The 17,225-nt window shown below is 37.2% G+C and overlaps 1 protein-coding gene across 3 annotated transcripts in view; it reads right to left on the bottom strand.

Annotated features, from left to right (window-relative positions):
* The window catches only part of LOC101397620 (caspase recruitment domain-containing protein 8), a 51,850-nt gene extending 37,389 nt beyond the window's left edge, over nt 1-14,461 (bottom strand). For all 3 annotated transcript variants that reach the window (XM_087421438.1, XM_087421436.1, XM_087421437.1), the window contains exons 1-4: nt 14,342-14,461; nt 4,013-4,144; nt 2,378-2,480; nt 601-762 (exon numbers count right to left, since the gene is read on the bottom strand). In XM_087421438.1, the coding sequence (XP_087277564.1) occupies nt 601-762; nt 2,378-2,436 (221 nt within the window). In that variant the 5' untranslated portion in view covers nt 2,437-2,480; nt 4,013-4,144; nt 14,342-14,461. The remainder of the gene's footprint in view (nt 1-600; nt 763-2,377; nt 2,481-4,012; nt 4,145-14,341) is intronic.
* Nucleotides 14,462-17,225: the final 2,764 nt, after the last annotated feature.

Consider the following 17,225-nt stretch of genomic DNA (forward strand, 5'->3'; position numbering starts at 1 on the left):
TATATTAGACCCCACAGACATGGAATATGTCCATCATGGTGTGAGTGCTATTGAATAGCACTGATCTTAGTAATCTGCTACACTCCAGTTGACTACAGAATCCTGCTTGAGTTATCTGGCATTGGTTAAACCAAACGAAGTTGTTCATTGAATTTTACAAGCGATGGCCTCCTATGTGTATCACTGCCCTGGAACTATCCCATTGAGGAACGGGTGGATAGACTAAGCACGATTGAGGAATTGTTGTGTTCATTATCAATATTTTCCATCCTGTAAATATCACCATGAAATAAAATCTGTACCTGAATTAATAGTACTGTATCAATATCAATTTCCTGGTTTTGACAATGACTATTGCTATAAAAGATATTATCATTATGGGAAGCTAGGTGAGGTGTACATGGGAACCCTGTACTATTTTTGCTACTTCTTGTGAGACTTAAGCTATTTCAAAATAAAAAGTTATAATAAAAAAGAAGAACAAATATGCTGATTTTTGTGCAAATAACCTCAACATCCTTGCTTTTTATGAATCTCCATAAGACAGAGGAACAAGATCCAAAACCTTCCATTTTCCCCACAAAATATAGTGTCTCTTACCTATAAGGAGACAGTGAAGTATATTCATCCTCTTCATATTCATTCTGATAATCATTATAAGTGGTGTTATGCGACCCTAACACTGGCGGAGCCAACCCCTCTGAGGGAGGTGACCAATGATGGTCTGTTCTTTTGTCTCTATTGTATCTGTATCTAAACAGCCTGGGAAAACACAAAGACAGTTGTAATTTGATTACGTGCGAGGAACTTGATTGTAGGATGGTCTCTTCACTGTGGGATAGTGGAAGTAGCCGAAATCAGATGTTCCATCTTTAGACATGCTTTCTCTGATGCCCATCCTATGATGAGAGCCCATTTTTCCACTTATGTCACTGAACTACTATTCCTCCATCTCCACTCAGCAAACAATGATCTTATCTTGGGAGGCATGTCCTATTTGATTCTCAATCCCTAATGTTCATCATAGTACGTAATACCTGATAATACTCACTACAGACTTGTGTATAATGATGTACAGACTTGTATATAACTTATATAATGGTACTTCATTCTAGTAAACTATAGGGGAGTAAGAAAGTCCTTACTCTTCTGCTGTCTTCACTGCTCCTAAAAAGGAGGCAATATTAATCCAAAAAAAATTGCACAATACTAGATGAATTAAACTTCCTAAAAAACAATATCTATATTTAGTGTGACTTTGTCACAGACTATGGAGACCAAAGAGACCTGAATCCAAAGGCTTGCACCACCATTTATTTGCAGTTACATTCATGTCAAAACTGTTGCACAAGCTCTCTGAGTATCAGTTTTCTAACTTGTAAAAGAAGGATGTAATACCATCATCACAAATCCTTGCTATGATTAATTATAGAAAGGTAGTACTACTTAGTACCAGAGCTAGAAAGTACTGGGCTCCCAAGGAAAATAACTCACTCCAGTTACTCTCAATATTCCCTAGTCTGGCAACATGGATGGGCATTGAGGGTACCACGCTCAGTGAAATAAGTCAGAGGGAGAAGGTCAAATACCATATGACCTCACTCATAAGTAGAAGATAAAAACAACAACAAACAAACATATAGAGACAGAGACTGGATTGGTGGTTACCCGATGGGAAGGGGGGAGGGAGGAGGGCAAAAGGGATGATAAGGCACATGTGTGTGGTGACGGATTGTAATTAGTATTTGGGTGAGGAGCATGATGTAATCTATACATAAATAGAAGTATAATGATGTACACCTCAAATTCATAAATGTTATAAACCAATGTTACCACAATAAAAAAAAATATTCTCTAGTCTGTAGTTTTATATGCATGCCATAGTGTCTGAATCTTTGGTCATATTCATTTATTTTGAGTTTCAAGGCTATGCAAAAATGTGCATTAATTGGTCACAAAGGAGACATGAACCTCTGAGAAGCATGCTGATGAGGAGCAGCTGAAGTGCTCATGGAGACAGGTTAGTGAGGCTGCATTGTGCTATGGGATTGTGAAAAGCCTGGCCATGGCTATACAACCCATGCATCACGGAAAAGTTGGAGGAACATCCATAGACTCACTTGTGCTCAGGTATGAAGTTGTCATGGCCAGAGTCAAGGTTATGTTACCCAGTGATGGAGAGAAAAGATCTAAGTAATACACCTGGGTGCCCATGGATGTTTTCCCGTCAGTCATGCAGAGATGAGTGAATGAATACAAATGTAAGCAGAACCTTTTCTTTCCAAACACCCATGGTACTCAGTATTTCGTGGAACAATTATGAGATACAGAGGAATCAAAGCCATCAAGAGCCCTCACAGGATATAGAGTCTCTCACCATCTCAGAGGCCATTTCTTAGATTTGTAAGTCTTTTTCTTAGATTTATTTTTTTCCATTTATCGGATGTTGTATTTATGTCTCCTCTGTGTCTCTATTAACCCTGAGAAAATAAGAGAAATTGTGTTTGAATAAGTTGGAAGAACCTTCAGATAAATTTGTGCTTTTATATCTCTACAAGATAGCTAAAATTGCTTATTGCCCATTCAAAAGAGATACACCAGTTGAATTGTTTCCCATAGTGGTAGGCATGTGGAACAGATACCCAAAACAGATTGTGAATTTTTATTATTTTATTTTATTTTTTTAATAATTTTATTTATATATTTTTTTCCCCAAAGCCCCAGTAGATAGTTGTATGTCATAGTTGCACATCCTTCTAGTTGCTGTATGTGGGGCACGGCCTCAGCATGGCTGGAGAAGCGGTGCGTCAGTGCGCACCCGGAATCTGAACCTGGGCCGCTAGCAGCGGAGCGTGTGCACTTAACCGCTAAGCCACGGGGCCCACCCTGAACTTTTAAAATTATTTTATTTTTGATATAGCTCTCTGTGTGCAAATAAAAATGATATAGAAATAATAACTTCTAAATTGGAGAAGTGTTATCACCAAGATGGCAATGTAGGAGACCCCAGCCTCCGTCCCCCACAAAGATCGACCATTGGACAGCTATCCACAAACAAAAACAGCTCTGGGAGACCTCTGGAGTCCACACAAGAAACTTCAGCAACACAGTGGAATGAAAAACTGGAGAACAACCACACAGAAAGGAAGGAAAAACAGCTTCGTTTTGCCTACATCGTCCCATCTCCTGGGCCTGCATTGTTCAGCTCCAAAAGGGAATTCCTAGAGCTAGAAAGAGTTTCTCTCACTGGGAAAGGGAGAGCAGGGTGAGCAACCAGCTTCCCCAGCCTTTTGGGGCACCACACAAAGGACCTGCTTCAGTTTCACCCCACTCTGAGATTGACAATGCTAAGACATCTAGAGAGCTAGGAACAAGGAATTAGACCAGGGGATACCAGCATCAGCCTTGCAGCAGGAGCAACCCTATCTCCTGTCACTGGCCTGAACCACTGGGCTCACCTGCAGCTAACTCCTCCAGCTGTGCACCTGCATGCCCCTGGCAGACTCCTGACACTGGCCTCCACTGCCATGCACCAATGGTGATGCCCAGCAACCATGATAGTCCAGGCCATCAGCCAGGGCCCCTGTAACTGCCAGTGCATCCACAGTTGGCCCCTGCCCTTGCTGCTTGCCCTGGCCCCCACCATTCCATGTGTGTCTGCAACCAGTCCCTGCCACTACACAGGAACACACAGCTGGCCACCACAGCCAAATGTGTGTACACCACTGGCTCAGGCCACCACTGCTGATTGCCCTGGTCCCTAGCCACTAGACCTAGAGGTGCCACTAAGGACCCCAACAGCCCTTGCAGCCAATGCAGACTCCCTGCAGCACTCACCAAGTACCACACAGTTGTTGATGCTGTTGACCCCAGTGGCCTGAGCTGACAGGACATCATTCCCTCCCACCCCAGGGCCACAACATGCCCCCGCACTTGGTGCCCTACACCACTAGACCCAGAGTCACAGCACATTCTAGTGCACTCCCACCTGCAGAAGAAGTTCTTTCCTTACCAAAGTCAGTCCATAAAGTCTGGAAGAGGCAACTTCTTCTTCACATATACAGGCACCTGTGCAAGGCTACAGGGATCATGAAGAATCAGGGAATCATGACACCACCAAAGGAACACTGCAAAGTTCCAGGACCTGAACACAAAGAAATGGAGATCCATGAATTGCTAGACAAAGAATTCAAATAATTATTCTAAAGATGCTCAGAGAACTACAAGAGAATGCAGATAAATAATATAACAAAATCAGGAAAAAACAATACAATAACAAGATGAGAAGTTCAACAAAGAGATAGGAAATGTCAAAAGGAACCAAACAGAGATTTCAGAGCTAAAGAATTCAACAGAGAGATTCAACAGTGGACTTGAGTGAGCAGAAGAAAGAATTAGTGAGCTCAAAGACAGGTCATTTGAAATTATCCAGTGACAGGAGCAAAAAGAAAAAAGAATGAAAAGGAATATGGAAAGCTCCATAGGGCTTATAGGCCACCATTAAGAGAAACAATCTATACATCATTGGAGTCACAGAAGGAGAAGAGAGAGAGAAAGAGATAGAAATCTTATTTAAAGAAATAATGGCTGAGAACTTCCCAAACCTGGGGAGAGATTTGAACATCTAAGTTCATGAAGACAACAGGTCACCCCAAAATATCAATCCAAAACAATCTTCTCCCAGACACATTATAATAAAACTGTCTAAAATCAAAGATAGAATTTTAAAAGTGGCTAGAAAAAAAAATTTCCCTCATACAAGAGAACCCCCCATAAGGCTACCAATGAATTTCTCAGCAGAAATCTTGCAGGCCAGAGAGAATAGGATGATATACTTGAAGTATCGAAAGGAAAAAACTGCCTACCAGGAATACATTAACCCAGCAAAGTTGTCCTTCAGAAATGAAAGTGACACAAAGACTTTCCCTAACAAATAAAAGCCGAGGAAGTGCATCACCACCAGACCTTCCATAGAAGAAATGCAAAAAGGAGTTCAAGCTGGAGCAAAAGAACACTAACTAGTAACGTGAAAACATATGAAAATATACAATACACTGGTAAAGGTAAGTGTATAGTCAGATTCAGAATACTCTAATACTGTAACATGGTGGTGGGTTAACCACTTAACTCTAGTATGAAGGTTAAAGGACAAAATTATTTAAAATAGGTATAGCTACAATAATTTATTAAGGGATACATAATATGGAAAGATGTAAATTTTGAAACAAAAAACAACATGTTGTGGGGGGATTTAAAGAGTAGAGTTTTTGTATGCAATTGAAGTTGTTATTAGATGAAAATAGGCTGTTATATCTATAAGATGTGTGGAGTAAGCCACAGGGTAACCACAAACCAAAAAGTTATAGTAGATTCAAGCAAGATACAGAAGAGGGAATCAAAGCATATCTATGGAAAATCATCAATCCACAAAAGAAGACAGCAAGAGAGGAAGAAAGGCACAAGGAACTACAAAACATCAGAAAACAGTTAACAAGATGGCGATCAGTAAAGTCCTTACCTATCAATAATCACTTTAAATGTGAATGGATTAAATTCTCCAAACAAAAGACACAGAATGGCTGAATGGATTAAAAAAAGAAAAAAAAAAAAAAAAAAAAAAAAAAAGACCCAACTATATGCTGCCTACAGGAGACTCTCTTCAGCTTCAAGGACACACATAGACTCAGTTTCCACATTGAGTTGACCTCTTATCCAATCGGGGTAGACACGTCAGCTTCTTGCTGTTGGAGTGATATTGTATCTGAATCATATCAGTAAACCAAGCTATAAAAGGTATATTTTTATATTATGTCTATACATAAAACATTATTTCTCTGTCTTATCTAACAATGCAAAACCAACTCAAATTAACACTGCATTAATACTAACACTAAAAGTACTGAATGAAACTCACAATTCTTTGTGAGGTGGTTTATTCCTTAGTTTGCATCTCAATAATGTTATATGGTCATATAATTTCTTATTTGATAGGGAATTCAATTAATTATTCAAAGTACATTTTGGTACAAATGTTTTAGTTTGTTTTTAACCTGAGGGCATTGGCAATCTAAAATTGGAGACTTCTAAGTTCTTAGAAGATGGTAGTTTTTAGCTACTAGAGTTTTCTTAGTACTTATAATCATCTAATAAAAATTGGGAGGAGAAATTATTTTAAGCATTTCAATTACAAAGACCTATACAAATATTTTATTTTACAACCAGCTGTTCAATTTACTATTAATGAATGTCTGCTCATAAGCATAATAATCATTTACATGTTCCAAATGGACAAATCAGATCTGCCTTTGACCCAATTTTTAGTGAAAATATTAAAATCTACATATTTTGTGTATTCAAGTTTAATTATCATGGCTGTTATAACATGCAACAAATTTAATTTACCTGCTCTCTGAACTATGAGCTTTTCCGTTTTTTATAACATACAATTTTTTTACTTATATATGCAATGCATTGTTATTCCAGAGTTAATATTGCATGTATCCAAATGATTCCCTAAATTGGTATTATTCTTACCTAGTACTAACTATACATTTAAATATCCCTTTATGGGAATTTTAAAGAAGGTACATGTTATCTTAGCTAAATTTCCATAGGACTAACTAGAAGTACATATACAATTACCAAGACTTTGTCTACAGTCTTCTTTTAATTCATGAGTCAAAATGTATGCCTTACTTCAGTTATACCTGTATTTGTAGTCTTATTATCAATTATAGCAGCCGTAGTTTCTCAGAACTTTGGATAAATACAAATACCAATTACCTTAAATCTATATGAATCCAGATATCCAAAAATCAAATAATAATAATGTTATAATATATGAGCCAAGTAAGTATAAGATGAAATACAATTAAGTCACTAAACAATTACTGGAAACACGTATCAAACTTATTTTTAAAACTCTACCCAGATCTCCTGATATGAACAATGCCACGTGAAATAACAGTTGCCCTGTTCTCATACAGAGTATCAATGAAAGCAGCAAAGTGTGTAAAAAAAGTTCATGACAAACTCCATTTTCAGAAAAACTAGGAGATAAGTATAATTCACAGACCCAGAAATTTCTCATGGGCTGGCAAAAGTGTGTAAAGTCAGGGTAGAGGGGAGAAGAGTAGCAGGGAGGAAGTTCTTCATGAGAAAGCATAACGGAGGCAGGAAACGCCAGGAAAAGAAATTTCGGTGAGTAAAACTTCATACTTAGTGATCAATCTATCAATGCTGTATGCAAGAGCTGTGAGGCCTGGGACTGTTGGTGTGGAGACCGAGCAGAGAAACACAGGAGAGGCAAGGATATATTGAAGATCTTTGAGAATAGAGAAGTGACCCAGTGGTGACAGATTTCAGGAAATACTAGCAAAAATACAATTCTAGGAAGAACTTTCTGCACATAATTGGGCACGGAAAAGTCCAACTCATTCCATGATAATTAATAAAAAGAAGATGACAGAGCATCACTACAAAGTTTCTAGAAGAAAATAGGTGAGAAAGACCAGCAAGATTTTTGAGATAAAGAACAATCAAAAGAAAATAATGGGCAAAAATCAACATCCATTCTTGGGGGAGAAAAAAACTAATAAATAAATAAGAAGAGTTGGACACTTCCTCGACATAATATGTCTCAGGCCAGATGATGGCATTGCGCTTGATGGGAACATTATGGAATCATTCCAATCAAAGTCAGGAAAATGCCAATTATGACCTCCACCACTATTTTTGTTAAAACATTGGAAATATTAGTCAAAACAACTATAAAAGATAAACAAATTGGAAGTATAGTAATTGGAAGACAGAGGCTGGCCCCCTGGCATAGTGCTTGAGTTCGGCATGCTCCGCTTAGGCGGCCCTGGTTCATGGGTTTGGATACCATGCCGGGACCTGTACCACTCGTCAGCCATGGTGAGGCAGAGAGCCACAGACAAAATAGAGAAAGATAGGTACAGATGTTAGCTCAGGGCTAATCTTCCTTGAGCGAAAAAAAAATAATATTTGGAATAGAGGAGATTAAACTATAATTAATTACAGGTGGTATGATTCTATATGCAAATCCAACAAATCACCTGACAATGGGTAGACAAGTAAGTAAATTCAGTTAGTTAGAGGAGAATTAATATGCAAAAATCAATGCCTCTTTTATATAACAGATTATCCCAGGCATATAAAGGAAGAAAATCCCCCCATTAACAATGGTAAATATAGTACTGAGAACTAAACTTAACAAGAGATCTACAACACCCATATAATTTTTATCTTTTTATTTTGAAACAATTTTAGGCTAAAGATGCAAAAATACTACAGAGAGTTCACATAAATCCTTCAACTGCTTTCCCTAATTTTAGCAACATATATAACCATAATACAGTTATCAAACCAGGAAATTGATGTTGGCGTACCATACTATAACCTAATCTACAGACCTCATTCGAATTTCACCAACATTTCTCTTAATGTTCTTCTCCCATTCCAAGATCTAATCTAGGATCTCACACCACATTTAGTGTTCTCTCTTCTTAGATTCCTCAAATCTGGGACAGTTTCTTATACTTTCCTTGTCTTTCATGATCTTGACACTTTTTATGAACATTGGTCAATTATTTTGTAGAATGTCAATCAATTTGGATTTTTCTGATGATTTCCCGTGATTAGATTAAGGTCACGCATTTTTGTCTTCTGTGTTCATTCAATATACCCCACACTTCTAGAGCGCTTCTTTATCTTTAGGCATCACAAGATGTTCCAGTCTCATCTTGCATGTTTCCTGCAACGGCCCTGGAAGGAACCACTTCTCCAAGGAACCCTGGCTCCTTTTATTGAAAAATGATATTTAGAACCAACATCTGGGAATTCGATGTGCTTATGGCTACTAGGGTATCATTGTTCCTAGGAACCGTACATATACACATCTGTATTTACTTCTAGATACATAGGTATAGGTATTGACATAGGTACAGCTCAGCAGAGTAAAAAAGCTGTTCTAACATATGAACTACATTGAATATCAATAATAAAAAGATCAATATTGTTGTAGAAAAATATGGGTAAAGGAAATGAATAGGAAATTCACAGATGGAAACACAAATGATTCCCAAGCATGTGAGCAATGAGTAACACCATGCTGAATGAAAAGTAAAGCTATTCTTCAATATTTTTCATTTATGAGCTTGGCAATAATGCAGAAGTCTGAAAACTTTATTGACAGGCTGTGGGAAATCTGGCATTCTCATTTTGCTGGTGTGAGTGTCAATTGGTACTAGTTTTATGAATGGAAATGTTGTGAACATCTATTAAACTTAAAAATCACATGTTCTTTGAAGCAGTAATTCCTATTGGGGAATTTATTCTACAAATATATTTGCCCACATGTGACCTGATGTATGTACACATTCATTCACTGAAGCATTGTTTATAAATGAAACTTGAAAACACTCAAATGTTTAACAATAGGAGAATAGAAAAACACATCATAATACATTCATTCCTGACCTAATATTCAATGTTGTAAAAGAATGCCACAGATCTCCAAGTACTAACACTGAAATATCACTAAAATCTATTGTTAATGGAAAAAAGCAAGATAAATGACAATGTGTGAACTTTCTACTCTTCAGGTAAAAAGGCAGGAAAAGTTTAAATTTGTTTGTATATGCATAAAGAAATTTTGGGTACATAAATAAGAAACTAATAAGACCATGGGACACATTTGACTCTGCAGAGCAGACTATGTGAAGTTTTACCCTTTACAAAATTAATAAAAACCTCCAACTAAAATTTTCACTTGGAAATTTTTGTTCATATACACAAAACTCTCATAATATCCAGATTTCACATAAACAAAATTTAAATTAAGTTTTAACTATTTAAGTCAAATTATTTCATGGAATCCAAATATTCCATGTCTTAATTCTCTTTTTATATTCTCCACAAGAATCTGCATTCATCTCCACAGGAAAAAAAGCAAAATTATATTATTTAAAGTCAAGTTCAAATATTAGAATTCTTGTATATTAACTACTACATTTTATATCGCATTGGAAATTTTTGAAAACATTAAATAAGTATTCCCAAATTTGGAAAGGAAGAAGTGAAACTGTCACTATTTGCAGATGACATGATTTTATATATAGAAAACCCTAAAGAATCCACCAAAAAACTTTTAGAAATAATAAGTGAATACGGTAAAGTTGCAGGATACAAAATCAACATACAAAAATCAGTTGCATTTCTATACACTAAGAGCAAGGTAGCAGAAAGAGAAATTAAGAATACCATCCCAGGGCCGGCCCCGTGGCTTAGCGGGTTAAGTGCGCGCGCTCCGCTGCTGGCGGCCCGGGTTCGGATCCCGGGTGTGCACCGATGCACTGCTTCTCCGGCCATACTGAGGCCACGTCCCACATACAGCAACTAGCAGGATGTGCAACTATGGCGTACAACTATCTACTGGGGCTTTGGGGGGAAGAAAAGGAGGAGGATTGGCAATAGATGTTAGCTCAGAGCCGGTCTTCCTCAGCAAAAAGAGCAGGATTAGCACGGATGTTAGCTCAGGGCTGATCTTCCTCACAAAAAAAAAAAAAAAAGAATACCATCCCATTTACAATTGCAACAAAAAGAATAAAATACCCAGGAATAAACTTAACCAAAGAGGTGAAAGAACTGTACACTGAAAACTATAAAACATTGCTGAAAGAAACTGAAGAAGACACAAAGAAATAGAAAAATATTCCGTGCTCTTGGATTGGAAGAATTAACATAGTTAAGATGTCCATGCTTCCTAAAGCAATCTATAGATTCAATGCAATCTCTATCAAAGTTCCAACAACACTTTTCACAGAAATAGAACAAAGAATCCTAAAGTTTATATGGAACAACAAAAGACCCCAAATAGCCAAAAGAATCCATAGATAAAAGAACAAAGCTGGAGGTGTCACACTCCCTGATTTCAAAATATACTACAGAGCTATAGTAACCAAAACAGCAAGGTACTGGCGCAAAAACAGACACACAGATCAATAGAATAGAATCAAGATCCCAAAAATAAACACACACATCTGTGGACAGCTAATTTTTGGAAAGGGAGCCAAGAACATACAATGGAGAAATGAAAGTCTCTTCAAGAAATGGTGTTGGGAAAACTGGACAGCCACATGCAAAAAAATGAAAGTAGACCATTATCTTACAGGATACACAAAAACTAACTCAAAATGGATTAAAGACTTGAATGTAAGACCTGAAACCATGAAACTTCTAGAAGAAAACATAAATAAACAAATGGGACTACCTCAAACTAAAAAGCTTCTGCACAGCAAAGGAAAGCATGAGCAAAATGAAAAGACAACCTAACAATTGGGATAAGGTATTTGCAAGCCATTCATCTGATAAAGGGTTAATCTCCAAAAGATATGAAGAACTCATACATCTCAACAACAAAAAAACTAACAACCTAATTAAAAAATGGGCAAAAGACCTGAACAGACATTTCTCCAAAGAAGATATACAGATGGCCAACAGACACATGAAAAGATGTTCAAAATCACTAACTATCAGGGAAATGCAAATCAAAACTACAATGAGATATCACCTCATGCCCGTCAGAATGGCTATAATTAACAAGACAGGAAACAACAAGTGTTGGAGAGGATGTGGAGAGAAGGGAACTCTCATACACTGCTGGTGGGAGTGCAAACTGGTGCAGCCACTATGGAAAACAGTATGGAGATTCCTCAAAAATTTAAGGATAGAACTACCATACAATCCAGCTATTCCACTGCTGGGTATTTACTCAAAGAACATGAAAACACCAATGCGTAAGGATACATGAACCTCTGTGTTCATTGCAGCATTATTCACAATAGCCAACACTTGGAAGCAACCTAAGTGCCCATCAAGGGACAAATGGATAAAGAAGATGTGGTATATATACACAATGGAATACTACTCAGCCATAAGAAATGATGAAATCCAGCCATTTGTGACAACATGGATGGACATTGAGGGTATTATGCTGAGCGAAATAAGTCAAAGGGAGAAGGTGAAATAACATATTATCTCACTCATAAGTAGAAAATAAAAACCACAACAAACAAACACATAGAGACAGAGATTGGATTGGTGGTTCCAGAGTGGAAGTGGGCAGGGAGGAGGGTGAAAGGGATGATTAGGCACGTGTGTGTGGTGATGGGTTGTAACTAGTATTTGGGTGATGAACATGATGTAATCCATGCAGTAATAGAAGTATAATTATGTAGACCTGAAATTGATACAATGTTATAAACCAAGGTTACAGTAATAAAAAAAAGAATTCCCAAATTTGGAATAAAATTCATTATTCTCCGACATAGCAATGAAATGAACAATAGAGAAATGGATAAGGAATTGAGAAAGGAGAAAACACAAATATCCTGAAAAGATTTTAAAATTTACTAGTGATCATGGAAATACAAATTAAAGCCGCGATAAGATGTCATTCTCACCCACAATACTGATTAAATAAGAAAATGTGACAAAATCAAGTGTAAATGAGGGTGTGAAGCAATGGAAACTCATAAACCAGTAGTGGATTTTGGACAAAACACAACCACTTTGGAGAATAACATGGCTATCTCTAGAAAACAAGATTCAAGCATTGGAAATTGTTTTGAATCAGCAATTCCACTCCTAGACAAAGTCTCATATGTGGGCACGTGGAAATGCATAGGAAAAAGTTCATTGTATTATTGTTTGCTGTGGGGAAAAAAAAGTAATAAACTAAATGTCCATCACCCAAAGAATGGATAAATTGGTTAGTGTGTCATCATTACATTAATACTGTAAGGCAGTTAGCATGAATTAATTAGAACCACATGTTAAAGATGGATAAATATAAAAAATATAATACTGATTAGAAATCAAATTGCATAAGAGATACATTACAGCATGATACTGAAACTGAGAACTAAGGAGTTAAAAAATCTTCCCTAGAGCAAAAACTTTGAGATAAACTTTTCTAACTGCAGCTGTGCATATGCAACATAATCAACTGTCGTTTGAAACTAACCCGGTCTTTCTGGCCCTCCTTGGTATACGAGTGAGCTGTCTTTCCTGGAAATTCAAGGTCCAGACATCAAGATTCAGTCTTCAAGGCCCAACACAGGATGGTGGGAAGTCGCCAACCAGCACAGCCACATGCTCCCCCCACCACCTAAAACCCCAGATAAAAACCCTTACCATTTTCCCTTTGAGGAGTTGGATCTGAGTTCTAACTCCCTTCTCCTTGTCTGGCTGCCTTTTGATAATAATGAACTCTCTTTCCTCGCCTCAAACCTGATGTTTCAGTCATTGGCCCTACTGTGTGGTGGGTAAAAAAAACCTGTGTTTGCGTTCAGTAACAATACTATGCAAATAAACATTTGTAAATAATACATTAAAAAAATCTATAAAGGGGGCGGGCCCGGTGGCACAAGTGGTTAAGTGCGCGCGCTCAGCTGTGGTGGCCTAGAGTTCACTGGTTTGGATCCTGGGTGCACACCAACACACTGCTTGGCGAGCCATGCTGTGGCAGCATCCCATATAAAGTGGAGGAAGATGGGCACAGATGTTAGCCCAGGGCCAGTCTTCCTCAGCCAAAAAAAAAAAGAGGCGGATTGGCAGATGTTAGCACAGGGCTGATCTCCTCAAAAAAAAAAAATCTGTAAGTAATGTAGGAGAATTAAGGCCAGTTTTCTGGATAGTAGTTACCAAGATAGCTGAGAGGGGCTAGATGCATTCCAGAAGATTTTCATATGGGGCTTCAATTGTATTTATTTATTTTTTTAAATTTTTTATTTATTTTTCCCCCAAAGCACCAGTAGATAGTTGTATGTCATAGCTGCACTTCCTTCTAGTCTGTATGTCGGACGCGGCCTCAGCATGGCTGGAGAAGCGGTGCGTCGGTGCGCACCTGGGATCCAAATCTGGGCCACCAGCAGCGGAGTGCACGCACTTAACCGCTAAGCCACAAGGCCGGCCCTTCAATTGTATTTAAAATATTTTATTGTGTATATTTTCTTTAAAAGAAATATTTGTGTAAGGATATTATAAACTCTGCAGAAGTGAGTTTAATTTTGTTTTTTTCTGCCCACAGGCTTGGATGCCAGCTTTGGCCCTGCTGATTTCCCACAGCCAACATAGCTACAAAAAAAGCTCATTTCCTGAAAGCTCATTTCCCCGAATGGTCTGTAAATCCACTTCCCCTGTGAGTGTTCCTGATTTCAAAGGGGGGTTGGAACTACACAACTTGCAGCTAACAGGATTCTCCTCTTTGCCCCTTCCTCCCCCAAAGGCAGCACCGCTATTTTCCCGGAGCACTTACCAGCTGAGTTTCAGCCGCCCCAGGGTACAAGGAGGAGCAGGCAGGCTGGTTGCTAGGGTATCCCCAGGCTGCTGTGTGTTCTGTTCACCTCCTTCATCTGGAGAGAGAGCACCTCAAAGGGAGAAGTTTATATAGTTTGAGTCAGAAAGGGAAGTAGGTCCCTCCCCTTGTAAAAAGAAGTTCCGCTTCATGATAGTTGTAAACTTAATACTTTCCCAAAGACACGTGACTTGGGCAATTTGAATCACCTCTCTAATATTCAGTTTTAAACTGCTACAATGATCACTTTCATATTAATGTTTATGTTGTTGGTATTCATAATTTTAAATTGCACATGTAATATTTTAATTATTAGAAGGAAGCTGCATTTAAATTGAAGATTTTTTTTTTTAGCTCTCAGAAACGTTTTATTTTGAAATAATTATAGATTCACAAGAAGTTGCCACAAAAAATGTACAGAGAGGCCCTATGTGTCCTTTGCTTAGTTTCCCCCAAAAGTAACACCTTGCATAAATACACTACAATATCAAACAGGAAAGTGACATTGGTACAATCCATAGAGCTTATTCAGATTTCACCAGTTTTACATGTACTTATGTGTGTGTGTGTGTATAGTTCTATGCAATTTTATCAAATACCAAGATTCTTGTAACCAATGTTACTGCAATAAACAAATTAACAATAAAAAAAAAAAGAAAATGGGCAAAAGAGATGAACATACATTTCATTGAAGAGGACATACAGGTGGCAAACAAGAAAATGAAAAGATGTCCAACATCAATAGCTATTAGGGAAATGCACATTAAATTGAAATAGATTTATATATTTTTAATATCATGCATTGAAGAACTTTGTCAAGCAACCTTAGTTTTCTTAAATGTAAAATGACCATAAAAACAACCCAAATTTGGATGGTGGTTAAGATCTGGGTGTCATTGCTTAATGCTCCTCTGACTTTTTCCTCAAACTACAGCCCCAGCAACTTTATCTTCAATTCCTTTATAGACAAATAATGATAATATGTTGATTATAGTGATGTCTTGCTTGCAGAGGAAAACTATGTGAGCGCTAGTTATTTATTTACAACACATTATTATACACAGTGTTTAATTACAATTATACTTTCTCAAGTACCAATTTGCATTATGACAACTTTAAAGTTGATTTGAAAAGGTGTGTAGAAGCTATTCAAAGAGTTACAGTCATTTTGGCTTTATCACAAAAAAATCCATATATTTGCATATTTTAAAATTTTCCTTCTATTTCAACATAATATATGTTTCTGCAGCCTTGTATTTTTCTGTTTTAGGAGTAAATAAAATATAACTACTTTTGTCCCCAATCTGACTGTCACTGTACAGTAATTGGGCATTATCATGTGTGTGTCATTAGTGATATATTTTGATCTGTTTCTACCATAGATTTTGTGTTTTATACTTTGCTTATTTTATGATTCTTTCTTTACCCTTTCTTGATTTAAGTTTGATGAGAATGTTTTACTTGTGCTGTTTTTTTCTCTCTCTCCTGGTTTTGAAGGTATACACTCTCTCTCATTTTTTATTATTACCCTTAAAATTTTAGCATGCATTTTAAACTTAACAAACTGTAAAGTCAACATTTTCATCTCTTCTGACCAATATAAAGATTTAAGGACATAATACTTCCAATTACCTCTCTCCTAAATTAGGTGCTGTTGTAGCCCAGATTCCAGCTTATTATTTAACCCATGGAGTAGAATGTCTTATTATATAGTCATTATTTATTTTCACATATGTGTGTCATTTTCTTTTCTCACTATTTTTTTCCATCCTTCAGGGATAATTTTCCTTCATCCTGAAGTTCTTTTAATATTCCATTAGTGGGAGTTTCCGGAAGAGATAAATGGTCTCAGTGTGTTTTTTCTTGTTTGGAAAGTATTTTCTCATCTTCATTCTTGAAATATTGTTTGAGTCTTCAGTTCTAGGCTGCCAGTTATTTTTGTATCAGCATATTTAACACTTAACGTGAGGTATCATTGAACACTAATGTTACATAACTGGTATTTCTGTTGAGAGTTAAATCTTAGTGCATCCGTCTCTCTTGGTTAGAGATAAGCAGTGATTTCTTTCTGGTTGCTTTTTCTCTTTGAACTTTAGTGTTCTTGTAAGTTCACTCAATGTGTTTTGGTGTGGATTGCTTCTCTACCATTCTGTCATCTCCTTGCAGATTTTTAATTAGATAGCTGCACATTCTTTGCACTACCGTCTGCATATTCTTAACCTTAGTCTCCATTTCTTTGATTTCCTTGGCTGCCTTCTGGATAATTTCTTCAAACCTTAAGTCATTAATTACCTCTTGTGTTTTTTTATTTTTCCTAATATGTCATTTAATCCATCTATTGAGGTTTTAACATCATGCCATCCAAAGATAAAATTAGCTAAGTGTTCAAAAGCAGAATATTTCCTTGCACTGGTGGAGAAACCTCTGCCTTCCTCTATTTGTGAATTTCTTTTCCAGCCAAGTTGCACCAATTCACAAGCCCACCAAGCTGTACATATCTGTGTTTTCCTTTGAGATTGTCTCTTTTTCTTGTGTGTTTTGGGTATGTCTGTCTCTCCTCTCTGAGTATTTCCCTACTTTTCTCATTGTTTTTCTACTTCTGACATAACTAGAATTATGTTCATGCTAGTGCTGAGATGGTAAAGAAGGGGCATTCTGCAAATAATGCTGAATGAACATATATGGTAGCTGTTATGAGGCAACAACAGCAGGACTGGTGGTACCCTCTGCTAAAATCTGACTGTAGTTTCAATGTCCAGTCACAGTCCAAGAGGAAGAAATAAATGAACTAGGCTGGGGCTCTTTAACTGAGAGTAGAGAAGAAGACACAGGCGTGATTCTTGTC

This window comes from Ceratotherium simum, chromosome 33, assembly GCF_057802395.1.
Source record: "Ceratotherium simum simum isolate JZ-2026a chromosome 33, ASM5780239v1, whole genome shotgun sequence".
Lineage (NCBI taxonomy): Eukaryota > Metazoa > Chordata > Mammalia > Perissodactyla > Rhinocerotidae > Ceratotherium > Ceratotherium simum.